We start from the raw sequence: 15,235 nt of genomic DNA on the forward strand, positions 1-15,235 counted from the left end.
GCTTCTGAGATTGGAGGAGGTGATCCTTGAACATTAACCACCCTTCTTGGGTCCCTCTTCCCTCCAGGACTTTATCCCATGGTGCTCTGCCAAGCACATCCCTGAAGAGGCCAAAGTCTGGTCTTCTGAAGGCCAGGGTAGTCAGTTTGTTGTGCACCCTCTTTGCTGCCCTAAGGATCTTGAACTTCACCATTCATGGTCACTGCAGTCCAGGCTTCCCTTGAGCTTCACTTTCCCCACCAGCCCTTCCTTGCTGGTGAGAAGAAGGTCCAGCATAGCACCTCTCCTGGTTGGCTCCTCTATCACTTGGAGAAGTTGTCATCAACACATTCCACGAACTTCCTGGCCTGTCTAAGCTGTGCTTTGTTGTTCCTCCAACAGATATTATGGTGGTTGAAGTCCCCTAAGAGGACCAAGGCTTGTGAATGTGAGGCTGCTCCTATCTGTCTAGATATCTGCTCGGTCCTCCTGGTCATGTGGCCTGTAGCAAACCCCCACAATAAAGTCCCCTGTCCCTGCCCTCACTTTAACCCTGACCCATAAGCTCTCGGTCACCTCCTCATCCCTCCCCAGGCAGAGCTCCATGCACTCCAGCTCATCACTGACATAGAGAGTGACCTATGACGAGACCCCCTCTTTGTCTCCCCTGCCTGTCCTTCCTAAAGAGCCTCTGTGCTTCCATTCCAACACTCCAGTCATAGGATCCGTTCCACCACTTCTTCATGATACCAATAATAGCAGGCATGCGCACATCTCTTAGTCCCTTTTCATTAAAGTGCATGTACTACCATCATTCAGATATTAAAAGTATTTCAGACTTTTTCCACAAGAGCAAAACAATATAATACAAGAGCATATCTCATATCCTTTGCCTGTGTCAGGCAGTGCTTTTCCCAGATATCCCACTGGGGGAACAATCTGAGTTTAGTCCCCAGTGGGAACATGGGATTCATACTGGGGAGTGTAAGACATCTGAGGCAGCACTGACCTTCTTTTATGTTTCTTCCAGCACCTAACAAACTGTCAGAGCTCAGGAAATTATAATAATGACATGCTATGGAAGTATAAATATGGGGAGGTTCACCTTTTGAAAAATGTTTGGTGAAAAGAAAGAAGAGGTATGAAAAAGCTGTGGAAGCATTTTTCTGCAAATCTTTTAACTCGTTAAAAACTGAAAATAAAAACTCAGAGGCGACTAAGTACAGGAAGAAGCTATTTGTCTATAATATTTCTGTGAATTTAGCTCAGAGTTCATTACTGCTCAAAAGCTGAGCTCCTTTTCACTTCTGATTCAGGGCAACACCCAATAAAAACAACAGGAGCCTGCCTGGGTGAGGAATAAGTAAAAGAGCCAGCTGTTTGCATTTTAATCCTTGGAATGTACCTCCCTATTTATTCTATATTTATAAGTAGGCATTGTAAGTGAAAGGTTGAGCCCAAGTTTTTCTTACTGCATTCTCCACATCTGCCTTAATACTGACCAACAGTTGTCTTTCAGTCCACTTCATGTTAAGAGATTAAGAGGTTTTTCCAGTTTGCTTGGTGCTTTTGGGATATGGCTATATATGCAATCAAATCAAAGTAGTTGGAGAAAAAGAATGTGGCCCCAGACCACTTTGTACCAAAGCCTCAGTAGCTGATAAGCTAGTTTAATATCCTGTTCCTAGGAAATTGTTGTTGAGTATATGAGAAATTTATTCAATAACTTACAATGTGCTTAGCGGAAAAAAGCCTGGGGTGAAAACAGGTGACAATCAAAGAACTCACTCTGTAGACATTTGAATGTACCCTGTTCACGTAACAGCGACCAGAAAAAAAATATGCATAGTCTTCAACTGGTGAAATTAACTGTGAATATAAGTATTACCATTCACAATTACTGAACTTTATAAGACATGTTCTGGTAAATGCATATCAAACACATGCAACTGGAAGTCTTCATAACAAATTTTGTGTGATGAAAGCAAAGAAAAATGCAGAATTATATGATCAGAATTTACTATGACAGTAGTAATTATTTATTACTAGTGCCCATGCAGCAGACATCTTTGCATGCCATTGCACATCTACTTTTGATAACGAACTGTTTGGTTGCCTGTGCAGTATTGAATTAGAGTTTAATATATAAGTCAAAACATGTTGAGAAATGTCCTATGTACATTCTACAAGTCAAAGCTCTTACTTGTGCAGAAATATTGGCAGATTTTTAAGCTGAAAAGATAATTAAAATATAATTAAAGCTAGGTTATTTTTAAGGAGAAGACAGAGATCATTGCTGAAAGGATTGTGAAGCACCAAAGGTAACATCAAGGCCTAATCTAAATGCAGATTTTTTTATTTATATAATCAGATATTCTGGTAGGCCTACCTGTATGCAAAAGGCATAACGGTAATAATGTAAATGCATAATGCCACTGCATTCTTTTTCCAGGAAACAATCTGTACTTTTCTGTCTATGTTCACCAGGAAAGCTAGTTTAGCAAAGCCCAAATCAAGGTAAAATTGAATTTAGAAACGTATTTTTTACAAACTGCCATGTTGCTGTGTTCCATGATCCTTCCTTGAGTTACATTCTCTCAAAGACAGTGTTACCATTATTTTCAGTGAGATTTGGTAGAGGAAAGCAACTAAATCAAAGGTAAAGAAAAAAAAAAAAAAAAAAAAAAAAACCACCCAAACAAACAAAAAAACCCCACAAAAGAAATGTTAACAATCCCATCCTTTTTGTAGATGCAGTTCATAATGTGTGTTCAAATCTTGGCTTGGCTTATTCAGAATAACTTGTCTGAAGATTTTTCTATGGTGGTTGAAATACTTGATGCAGGTAGATGCTTTTTTCATTTACAAATTCTTATATTTTAAGACTATCCTTTCAGTCCCTTTGCACAGAAGCTTAGTAATATCACAGTCCAGCTGGTATCTCTGCATGACTTGCCCTAATTTGCAGAGCTGATCTAGAAAAAAAGGTTTCTTTAATGAAAAAATGCAGGCTTAAACCCTACGATTCTGCATTGGTGAGGCTGTAATGTGTGGTCTAATGATAGTGGGGAAGGCACACATTTTTGTTTGAAGTCGGATTAGTGCAGGCAAACAGGTGCTAATCAGATCACAATAAATAGCACCAGAGGGTGTTTGGAGCTTTATGCCACTATGTTTTCAAAACATCGCAGGAACTTTAGTAGTTGGTTCACTAACACTACATAAAAGCTTAACATGTAAGTGCAATCCCATATATTTGAATCTCTCTTTAATACCAGCACCAAGGGGCATATCTTTAAGATACTTTGTGCAGTCTTGGCAGGTACTACTAATGCTGCTTTTGGAAACAGAAAAACTTGGATGTTTGGAAGAATGTGACTGCTTTAAGTAAATCTGTGTCGGAGTATAGTAACATAACCAGTTAGAACAGTAAAAACAAGTTAATTTTCCAAAAATAACAGAATGCAATGTGATCTTTTATTTCTTAAAACAGAATACTTATCTTTGTTTGATTTTTCAGAATAAAAAAATTAAATTAGAAAAATATATATCTGAGGCAATGATTTTACAGTGGATTGTTTTATTTCACCTCTGTATCTTTTGAGCCTTTCTTTTAGAAATTTTTGAATGGTGGTTCTGTCTTCATTTAGTTGTTGAAATTGTAGAATCTACCAGAAAATGAGAAAGAGTCTGGAAGATAAGTGCTACCTGGCAGAAACAAAGACTGATGACCCACCAGCACACTGATTGAGGGGTCATCAGTAAAGCAAGACACTACTTGATAATCATTCGTGTAATGAGTGGCATCACAAAGGGACAGGAATTGGAACTTGCCTTAATGTTCTCACCATAAAAACTTTCAAGGTTGTGAAAAATTAGACTCCAAAGCTTCACACTTGAAGACCCTGACTGTTTTATGAGGAACATACAAGAGTTTTCACCCAGATACTGTGCTATGCTCATGCAATTGTACAGACAAAAAGCAAAATCTCCCTCTGTATGCTGATAGAGCCAGTGATGGATTGGTAATGCTGGATTTTTTTTCCTCTGTTTTAAATTTGAGTGTCATTAGTTAGGATCATCTTGATTGCAAAGATGCCAGTTATCTTCCCCACCTGATCACTCTTTAACTTAAGGGCAGACTGGGTCTTGTTAGCTTAGGTCTCTAATTTGTTTCCTTAAATTCAGGTGCTCACATATGAAAACCTGAAGTATGAACGTGACAAGGATTACCACGCAGTACTTAATGTGACAGTGTGCAGGGTCCTTAAAGATAGGCAAGGGTACCTTTGTATTTTTAGCCTGAATAGGAAAATACTATGCTACATGATCTGGAAATTCTCCATGAGGTGTCAAACACCAGCAAACTGATGCTGGCTCACTTTCAAGTTTTGTCTTAGGTTAGAAGCCAGCTCTGCACAGCAAATCAGCCTTTCCTAAAACTTGAACTGAAGCTTCTGTTTGTACAGTATATGCTTATGTTGTTCATAAGCATAATAACTCAGTAGGTATCACTGAACCATTATTAAAATTCAAAAGCATACAAATAACAAATAATTGCAGTATTTCTTCATGCAGATTGAAATAATGGAAAATACTTACTTGTGGTCTTTTTGATTAAATCAGTCCTGTGTGTATAAAGCCATCTTTGGTTGGCACTTAGCCTGTGGTTCAGGGGATTATACCCCCACTGCTGTGACTCAGGGCTGGATTATCTTTTGAAATCCTAAAAAGCTGCTATGACTGCATAGGGCAAGATCTTGTTTCTGGCAGAAGACAGAAATCTTTAAAGGAACATAGTGAATGCTATTACTAGATAGAATCAGTGATCTATAGGGACCTGTATCCTGTCTCTGATAATGGCAGATGTCAGAACTTTCAAGGGAACATATAAAGCTCCAACGTCAACAGTATTTCAGTAAAGTTTCCTCCCCCACAGCAAGCAGTTAATGTCTGGTTTAGCCTTACTTCATGAGGATTTCCATTCTTTTCCCCTGTTATTCCTTCAGCTACCTAGAGAAACTGGACTTTTTTCCTTGGCTAAGTATCATTCTCCGACAAGTAGTTTCACACATCATGTTAGAAGATATCTATTTAATGTTATTTCAAACGTGTCTCTTCATTTCACTGAATGTCTTTTGATAAAGTGAGAAAAAAGAACATTCTTAAACACTTGTTTTACATGTCTACAACTTTCCTTTGTTTTCATCCATTGTAGCAAACTAGCACACAGCAAAATATCCTAACCTGCTCAGTCCTTGTCATACAGAGGGAGATATCAGGATATCCTCATATCCCTAGTCTTTTGGCTGGCTGTCTCTGCTCCCTTGTTTGTGACGTACAATTTTTCTGTAGCCTTAGTAACGGTACCTATTCCCTGGTTGTTTTTTTTTTCAATAAGAGGTAAGGCAGCAAAAGTAGTTCCAGAATTATGCTGCATTTTCTTACTAAGTTGTCCAGTGGAGGTACTGAGGCCTGACTCGGATTCAACCAACAAATGGTTTCAGTTGAACAGGTCTCCTGGAGACTGATGACTTTTAATTCAGCGAAATAACCTGCCCCTTATTAAAATGTAATAATTTTCTGTAAGATTTTTTTTAACAGAGGCAATGCCTTTTCTGTGTGTTATCTCAAATTACAAATATGCTGGTGCTGATAATTATTTCCATATATATATTATCATGTCCCACAAGGCCTGTAATTTCCTTTGACCTAAGCTGTAGTTTGATACATTATTTGATCAGCTCTCTTAGTGAGTCATTTTATCCATATGTATTTAGTTAATTGGTTATTTTTCTCCCCGCCCATGTTTATATATAATATACTCTACAAAGGAAAAGGAAATCTGACTGCTTGCAGCTGAGTCTAGTAAAAGAGCAATTAGGTTCTATCAGAGCCAGCAGCTGTCCGTAATGAATTCTGAATTAAAATTATGAGTGAAGAAAAGAATCCAGCCATCTGCAGGAAATGTGAAAATATTTTTATAACCCAATAGCTGAATTCTGGAAAAGGGTATCTCTGAGATTTCCCAGCTGTACCTACAGTAAATTCTGGAATATCCACGGACGCACAGTATACTGGAACACATTGCATCAACTTGGCTACCCGGCATGTTTGGCTAACTTTGAACAGGCTGTATTTTTATCTAAAGTAATCAGCATGAAAGCCTCTTTAAATCATCTCCCTGTGTCTCTAGAAGTAAAATGCAGCTTTAAAAATAGTCCTGTTATCTTTTTTGTGGAGGCTTTCCAATCAGTATTCTGCCCTGAATATTAATCTTTCTTCATTTTTCATACTTTTATAGACTTACTTCAGGGTCTCATCACTTATTATCAGATTTTGTCAATGACTGCTGTTCCAATTGAATCCTGCATTGTGGTGCATATCTTTTTTCTGTCACCTGAATTTTAAAAATAGGTTTTAATTGTCTAAAAGTTATCATAATATTATCCAAGCTCATTTTACAGCTGCTTTGAAACTTCTACACCAAAGCCCACATGATTTTCATTATAACTCGTCCACAGTATTTGCTCATAAAGTTCAAAATCCTGCAAAAAAAAAAAAAAAAAAAAAAAAAAAAAAAAAAGAGAGAGAGAGATTAGTGTCGAGCCTCTAAATGAGAAATGGCGGTTAAGAAATGTGAAATGCTTAGTGGTATTAACCTCTCGCAACCCGACTTTTTACTGTGCTGGTAGAAAGGCTGCTGAGGTTAAAGAAAAGAATCAGAAGTAGTACAGTAACCAAGCTCTTCAGCTGTCAGTAGAGATATTGAAAAGGATACTTATTCTTTTCACCACTTGGTCTAAGAAGACAGAGGCCTAGCAAGGGCCTTGATATGAGCGCATCAGAGAAGCCTCATAGTTTTTTCTTCTCTGTTTTCTGCTGTGTAACATCCCACTGCATAATTACCATATTGCAACCACTTCAGTTTAAACGAAATCTAAGGTGGCGAGATCACCTTTGTCTGATTCTCTGAGTTTATCATCTAGATATTCCAGTTATCTATGGAAAACGAAGAGACATCCTGAGATGGAGATCCAAAACCGTAGGTCTGCTACTAAGTCCCATCCGCTTCAATCTTGAAGATGAATTTCTGGTTATTTCCAAGTTTTCAAAGTAGGAAAAAATAGGAAAAAAATAAAGATTTGTAGACCGGTAGAGCCTGGTTCATTTAGGGCTTTGAACTGTAATTGCTACTGAAAAAGAAAGACAATGCAGACGAGGAGACCTGGTACTGTGTCTTCTGTTTTGCTTTGTACTTACCAGATGGAATACTGTGTCTGGATGACAATCTACAAACTCATCATTGTTCTGTCAGTTTAAAACCCAAGCTTAACAAATGGCAAATGGTAGTGTTCTGACTTTAAAAACAAGGATCCAGAAGGCAGCTGGTGTTAAGAAAAATGAACTATTTTTGACCACAATAGATGTACAAACACCTAGAATCAGGAAGGAGTCCAGAAAGACTCTGAAACTAGGAAGCACTTTAGCGTTCAACAAGCACTTTCAAGGTCATCCTGTTACCCACTACTGCAGAACACATTTCTACCCACCTTCTTTAATTCATTTTCAGATAGCATCAATTCACCTTCCTCTTTCCCACACAGATAGGCTAATAGCTCTTCTACATGTTCAACATGAAAATGTAATCAAAGCACAGAAATATGCAAAAGCACAAAAAAGCTCCTCAAAACATTCCACTGTGAGAAAGCAAAACAAGTTGAAATGCAAAGACAGCAAGGAGTAGTTATTAGTAGCAAGCAACATAATTTCTGCACCTTGACTTCTTTGCTGTGCTGTAATCTTCACTTTTATTTATTGATTATAGGATTGCGGTATACTTCCTCTCATAAATTACCCAGAAGTATCATTTTCTGTATTTACTAGAGCTGTTTGTGCATAGATCTGTCTTTAATTGAAGGCAATGAGTCACAGTAAGATGTATTTTTAAAATTAACCCCAAAATATGTTCTTTTTCTAAACTCTATTTCACTAAACTCTGTTTCAGTAGATTTTAGATGTTTCTTTATTTAATGGAATGCACAATGACAAGAATGCTTTGTGGATGCATTATACAGTTCAAATAATGTAAAATATACACTGAAACTCAACAAATCTCACAGAGAGAATATATTTAGGATAGTTACTCTTTGATGCTAAATACAGAATGCAGTACACAGAATGTATCAGATTGTATTTAGAGAAGCAGGAAAATAAGAAGGATATCTGAGAAGTGGATTAATTTTGAAATAAAAAATCACAGTGAATCCTTGTGCACAGATAAAACAGTACAGAGAAATACAATTTATTCTAGTTTATTTCTTTTATATCTCTGAGTAATTGAAGAAATCAGGTGATATATAATGTGTGTGTATAAAAATCCTCTATGAAAAGCAGGTATGGCATGTACTGCTATACAAAATCAACAATCAACTCTGAAGGGAAACCGAGATAAGAAAAAGAAGCAGTATGAAATAGGGTCGATGAACTTTTCAGTTGTTATATTGTGTAATTTCTGCTATATTCCATCTCACAAGGAGAACAATAAGAGATCTTTTTTTCGCTAACAACTCGTGATTTCAGGAAAGAAGCAGGCAGAAGTACTCTGTAATATTCTGTCCCTTTTAAGGAAGAAAAAGCAAGGATCACAAATACTGCTGTCTCTTTTCAATGGCATAGTTCCTAAGAGTGTCAGGTACCCAAAGGCAGAAGTGTTGCTTGAAAGGAAGAGGTCTTAGATGATCTGATTAGTAGATGTTGGCATGGAATGCTTGGCTTTCTTTGAGTATGTGGGACCGTGAAACCAAATTTAGACAGCACATTTAAGCTTCTCTCCCAGAACATGTCTAGAATATTATTTTCTTAAAGTGCCTACCCAAATTCCAGCGAAGTCTAATCAAAGGATTTCTTTAGGAGAAGTTGTGTCTGTAACTTGTTGGTTAATAACCCTTAATGGATACTTTCCTCCATTAATTTCTTTATGGCATCCATGGTATTCTGCAACAATGTGTTTCCCAATTTAAGTATGTACTACATGAAAAATTGCTTCCTGTTTGTTTTAAATTCTGTCTCATAATTTCATTTCATTACCCTATTTCTTGTGTTACAAGAAAAAAATGAACAGTCATCTCCTTTTCACCTCCTCCACGTAATGCATGGTTTTGTGCCCTTCTTTCGTATCTCCCTTTCTCTTGAGTCTTCCCAACAGAACTGAGTTACCTAGTTTGATTAACCTCCCCTTCATCCATTGTCATCTTCTTTGCTATGTTTCTTCAACAGCCTCAGAATGGCATTCATGGGAAAGTTTACAGAATCCTTCCGTTAATAGTGGATTCACAGGGTGGTGAGTGAATGAATGAGTGTGAGAATGAATAAAGATATTATACAAAATCCTTCCAATTAGTTCTACAGAAAGCTCCTCAATCTGATGGCAGTGCAAAAATGTAACTTCAGGTTAATGGCTGTCACATTTTGAAAGTGTGCTCAGAAGTTACCTGTGGCTGTAATACTTGTGGTTTCAGATGTTATTTTCCTTCACTTCATTACTTTAATGAAGTACTTATATGTCTTTTACTTTTGTAGTGCAACATACTACATCTTCCTCCACTGCTAACACCTAAATTCTTTCTAATACTTGTGAGATATCAGTAGAGTTGCTCGTTGCATTATGTACTTCCACAACTACATTCCTATATTGCTTTGAAGCTATATAGGTGTCCTTCTGTGTTTCTTTAAAGTTCTGGCTCACGGCAGCCCTGGATTTAAAGTCTGGTGAGAGGATTTGAACTGCTGTAATCGAATGCCCTTGTTATAAATGTCTCTTAAAATGTTTTTGTTTTGTTGAACATTTCTAATGCTACAGTTTTATTCTGCATGGAAAATTAATCTTTTAAAATTTTTTTAATAAACAATTATTCCCTGTACATGGGATTTGTTAGAGAAATTTCTTGGGGTTTTGATTCTGTATGTCTTAATATTTGAGAGTCTGTTTGTTTATGTTTGTGATACAATCTGGTAAGACAGCTTCTTGTGCTTGACCTCTCCAGAGCTGAACTCAGGATTAGATGAAGAACAGATTTACTTCCTAAACATTATTACACTTCTGCAATTGCATATTACAAAAAATTGGGCTTAAATCTGGGGCAGTAATATTTGAAGAAATTATGGTAATGGTGGAATTTTGAGAATGTACAGACTGAAAGGAAAATCTTCATAAAGCTCAGTAAAGGAAGAAAGATCTAAGGCTGACTTGGTTTGTGAGTCTCCTATGCTTTTGCCAGCTAGCTATGAAAACTCTGGGGAGCTCTAGACTGAGCTTTATCTGCTTGTAGTGAAGTCTTCTCCTGTTTTCTGTTTCTTTTTCTTGCCATGTTCATTTTAAGAAGCTTTATATGACTTCAGTGACAAATACTATTGACTCCAGGCATAGCATAGAGATGTAGAAAAAGCAATGGCTAAAGTCTTTTGTTTGGTGAAGCATTACACCTAAAAATGTGTCATATACAATACTTGATTGCTGGTATCCAACCATTACCACAGTGAGAAGAGAAGAAAAGAAAGTCATTGTGCACCTGCAGATCAATTCTCAAAGATCTCTTATAAGCTTGTACCAGAAGTCTTGAAGCAGTCCATTATCTCTTCTAAATTAAATTTAAATTTACCTCTTTGCACAAAGTCTTTATGCTGTTTCAGTCAGATGTATCACTTCAAAAGAATGTGAAATGGTTTCATAAGGGGCTTTTTTGCTACTTCCTGGACAGAGAGGTGATTTTCAACGGTGTTCTGATTTCCTAACAGGAAAAAAGAGAAAATAATCTAAATATTGCCCTTTTCAGAATTACTACAGAATTTCTGTGGGATTGTTATCTAATTAATCATAGGAAGTTCCTCAATAAAATTCAGGCATTTTTATATGTTTCCCATATCACAAGCAATTTTATGTACTTGTAGTTCATAAATGCAAGCTTCATTCAATCTGAAGCTATAATATTCAATAAAATTTTCCCCTGCTATGAGTCAAGAATGTCCTAAATTATTTTTGGTCCATATTTTACTGTCTTTGCTTCCAATTAAATGATCTGTGAATACTGGCAATTACGCTGCCTTCCTTTGCCAAATCACTGAAGTATCAGTAAAGGGTCATCATTTAAACAGCTACAAATTAATCACAAAAGCCAACCTTTAACACATCCATACAGTGATTTTAATGTGGAATGGCCCCCTTATGCCTCTTAATTTTTCTTTTTGTGAATAGCAGCTGTATTGCATCACAGGACATTAAACGTTTCAGCTCATGGGACTGAATCAGTCATGTTTTTAGAAATTAAAAACAAATGTTACAATAGGATAAATGATAATATTTGAAGCAATAACAGTTTCCTAGTAGGTATTCCTGTTTAATAGATTGCTTTGGTTTTCAGCTTGTAAACGTAACAGTATCTTTCACTAGGTGAAATGATAGAATATTTTTTTTTAAATTCTAAGTTTGACAGTAACACCAAAAGATGCAAACCAAAAGGGCAAGAAATTCAAAAACAGGTGTAGAATTAATTCATTAAATTATTCTTATTAGCTGAATTAGCAGCAGCAGCAAAAAGTAGACACTAGTGGCATATTAGTGGCATAGTAGTGAGGATTCAAATTGCATGTCTTCCCAGCAGTGTATCAGTACCATATTAAGAAGTCCATATGATAGCAGAAGAGAAGGAGAAACAGGGGATAAAGATAGAATAGTTTCTTGTTCTTGTGTAGGAAGCTATAGGAGTTTAGAGTTAGAAGGTATATGGAAGCAAAGAGGAAGTTAATGTATTTATAGCATTGGTTCCCTTTTCACCTGGAAACTGAAAAGGTTAGTCTAGAACACACACAGCTCATTTAGAATTGTCAGAGTTGTAATGCCCTGAACATCTTAAGGCAGTAAAGTATCTTGCTGGATAAAATGATCTGGAGAGGAGTGTGTAAGGAGCCCAGTGGAGCCAAGTGCCTCAATAAATGTAATGTGTCAGCCCCTCCATCCTTATCATTAAAACGTTGGTGCGTAGCAATATGTTTTGGTCTGGTGTCATGATCTTCCCAACCTCTGAATAAACCTGTACACTAGCAAATATGTTCTGTGGTACAGTATGCTAATAACTATTCATCTTTGATTTTGCTCATGGTAAGAATAAATACATAAATGATAATACGAGATGAGAAGAAATGAAAAGTGCTCGTTCCAGCTGAAATTGCAGGCTTTTAACTGGGTCGGAATTTTGCAGTTGTAGTAAATAGGTACCAGTGAACAATTAAAAGTTTGATCTGAAAAATGTCACCTACAGTTAGAAACACAGTGCTGGAACATTAATTCATTAATACATGATATGAAAGAGAACCATATTCTAAACTCCTGAGAACATCTGAACTGTCAAACCTTCTTATTTCTTAGCCAGCACTTGTTAGGCTGATAAAAACTGAATGCAAAGAGCTGTCATTTAAAGAATGGTTTAAAACTTTATATAAACCAATCTGACATAGAAATGTGTGCTACTTGTGATTAATTTGCAATCAAAAAAAAAAAAAAGAGAAGGCAATAGTGAGACCATTTTTTGAGTTTTTCTCCATGACTCTTTCCAATGTTAATGTCACTAAAGTTTCCTGGAATGCAGAGCTTTTATTGTACAGGGTAAATTAACTCCCATTTAGCTAGGATAGCCATCATTTTGTTTGTCTTTATATTTTCTTTCTCTACAACTCCTACTGATAAGTTGATAAGCATTGATTGATAAGTTTTCCTAAGCTCAAAATATTGATTAATTCTTGTCAGAGTGGCATCTAAGAAAGTTCAGATTGATGTATTTGGTCTGTTAGCAGAAGTCCTCAGCTGTTTGAAGGAAGGGTAACTAGTGGAAAGAATACATGATTAACAATATGTAAATATGGAATCTTAGAAACAAAACTTACCTTATGTGAGACTAAAACATCTTTCTGCTCTGTGCTTCTTTCTGATTTGGTTGTAAGTAAATCCAGTTTGCTGGTGACTGGCAAAGATTCTTAAAGCACCATGCAAGAATAAAGGTTTACCCTTAATTATCAGTTTCAGGATGGACTTACGATATTCAACATCTCATGAAAATATAAGAACTGTGAGAAGATCTTGGTTTTTATATAATTGTCTGCTAGAAGCTGGCTTGTAATTATTTTTATTACTTTCTATCTCTTTTCAAAAGACAGCAGTTCCTGGTGTTCGTAAATATCCTTAACTTATATAATGTCAACGTCTTGAGGGTTTATAAGCTGTTGCTTACTATGCTACATACTGCATTTCATGTCAGTAACTGAAAACAGTGAACCATTTAGAAGGCCAGAAACTATCATTCATTGTCACTGACATGATGTGATCCCAGATATAAAATTGATATACAAATCTATTATACTTTACGCTTGTGCTTTGTATAGGTACATGTATGCAAATAGTTGAAACAAAGTTTCAGAAAGTTCAGCATATACATGGCTGCAAAAAGACGGTCATCCATCTGAAGTTTTCATTCAGTACAGTTGGTGTCCAAACATCTCCATAAAAGAACTCTGTAGAGAGTTTAGGAAGTATGGCTCCACTTAGCAGACAAGTTGCATATTCAGACCTTCAGTATTTTCTGTTCTTGTGTATTTTGTGGTCTCTTTCATATTCCTTCAGCATCATTGCTGTTCAGTTATGCCAAATGTGTAATAAAGGATAATGTATGACCAATAATAATACAGCAAGGTGAGAACTGTAAGTCTCTTTTTCCTCTCCTGATTACATTTTCCTCAGTAGTTATCAAAGGTAGCCCATGCATGTACCAGACAAAACCTTTAAGACAGGGAAGGAAAGACTGAAAATCCTTGAAAGTTGGGCACATTTTGACAGCAGGTATCATAAAAATAAAGTGCTGTTAAGCAGAAGAGAAAACAACTTTCTATCTCAGAGTTGTTCCTGAGGAATCCCTTACTGTGCAAAGATCTAAGAAGCAGTAGTGTGTTTGGCCTCACCAGGACTGATGTGATTTCACTTCAGCTCTTGCCCAAAACCAACAACTGACTTAACTCAGAACCTGTGAGGAAGCACTAGGTTTACCTCTGCATGAAAAATATTGCTCACCCAGTCCAGACATTAATTCAATGCTGCGATTTCAAGCTTTGTCTTTATGCATATTTTAGTCTGTCCTTTGAAATAATGTAATGACTGAGCATCCTGGCCCCACTTCTGGCCATTCTGTATCTTCCTTATTTTCCTAGAGATGCAAGACAGACATTGAAGTGGCCATCTGGAGATTTCCCCAGCCTACAGGTAGCACAGCTAACTAGGCATGGCTCTGCATTGCAAAAAATGTGTGGCCTGGCTGAGTAAAAGAGCAGAGGGCAGAACAAACTGTGTCTGTACGAGCCCCATGGAAAGAGCTGGGAGAGAAACAGAAAGTTTACCTCCAAAGCACAACAGAAATACACAAGACTCTTTTTCTGTAACATTATTGTTTGCCAATGAATTCACCTCTCTAGAGTAACAACAGCTACAATCATGCTACAAATAAAGCTTGAGCAAGTTGTTAGAGGATTCATCATCTCCAGTAATTTCCATTTTTAAGAACATATATTTCTAGAACATGTTGCAACATGTTTTATTTCTATTATAGTCAAGCCTGAAACTGCAAGATGCAAAGATCTCATATAAAAGCATTCCACATTCTCAATTGTTTGTAATGGGCGTTAAAGGAGTTTACTTATTTCAGGGCACCATCCTCTTTCACAAAACCTGATGTTCATATTCAGAAAAATGTGTTCTTCAAATCAGTGTTATGAACCTTTGAAAATTGAATGCCATAAAATTAAGCACAATGCACGATATAGTCCTTCATGTTTTCCTTCCTGTGTTCATTTCTTTTAGTGCTGGAGTCGGCAGAACTGGCTGTTTCATTGTGATAGATGCCATGTTAGAGAGAATAAAGCATGAAAAGACTGTAGATATTTATGGCCACGTAACTCTAATGAGAGCGCAGAGGAATTACATGGTTCAAACTGAGGACCAATACATCTTTATCCACGATGCACTGCTGGAAGCAGTGACATGCGGAAATACCGAAGTGCCAGCCAGAAACCTGTATGCATATATCCAGAAGCTGACACAGATAGAAACAGGCGAGAATGTCACAGGAATGGAACTGGAATTTAAGGTACTGGGATTTTATATTGTGGGGAACAAAAACCAAATGGCTGCTGAAGCCGCGCCTCTGATCCTGAGAAG

General features: G+C 36.8%; 1 protein-coding gene across 1 annotated transcript in view; it reads left to right on the forward strand.

Annotated features, from left to right (window-relative positions):
* LOC104471163 (receptor-type tyrosine-protein phosphatase delta-like) overlaps nucleotides 1-15,164 on the forward strand; it is a gene marked incomplete at both ends in the record, with an annotated part of 111,359 nt that extends 96,195 nt beyond the window's left edge. The window contains 1 exon segment of the mRNA XM_010086408.1: nucleotides 14,879-15,164. Coding sequence (XP_010084710.1) covers nucleotides 14,879-15,164 — 286 coding nt within the window.
* Between the last annotated feature and the right edge of the window lie 71 nt (nucleotides 15,165-15,235).

This window comes from Pterocles gutturalis, unplaced genomic scaffold, assembly GCF_000699245.1.
Source record: "Pterocles gutturalis isolate BGI_N339 unplaced genomic scaffold, ASM69924v1 scaffold2676, whole genome shotgun sequence".
Classification (NCBI taxonomy): Eukaryota; Metazoa; Chordata; class Aves; order Pterocliformes; family Pteroclidae; genus Pterocles; species Pterocles gutturalis.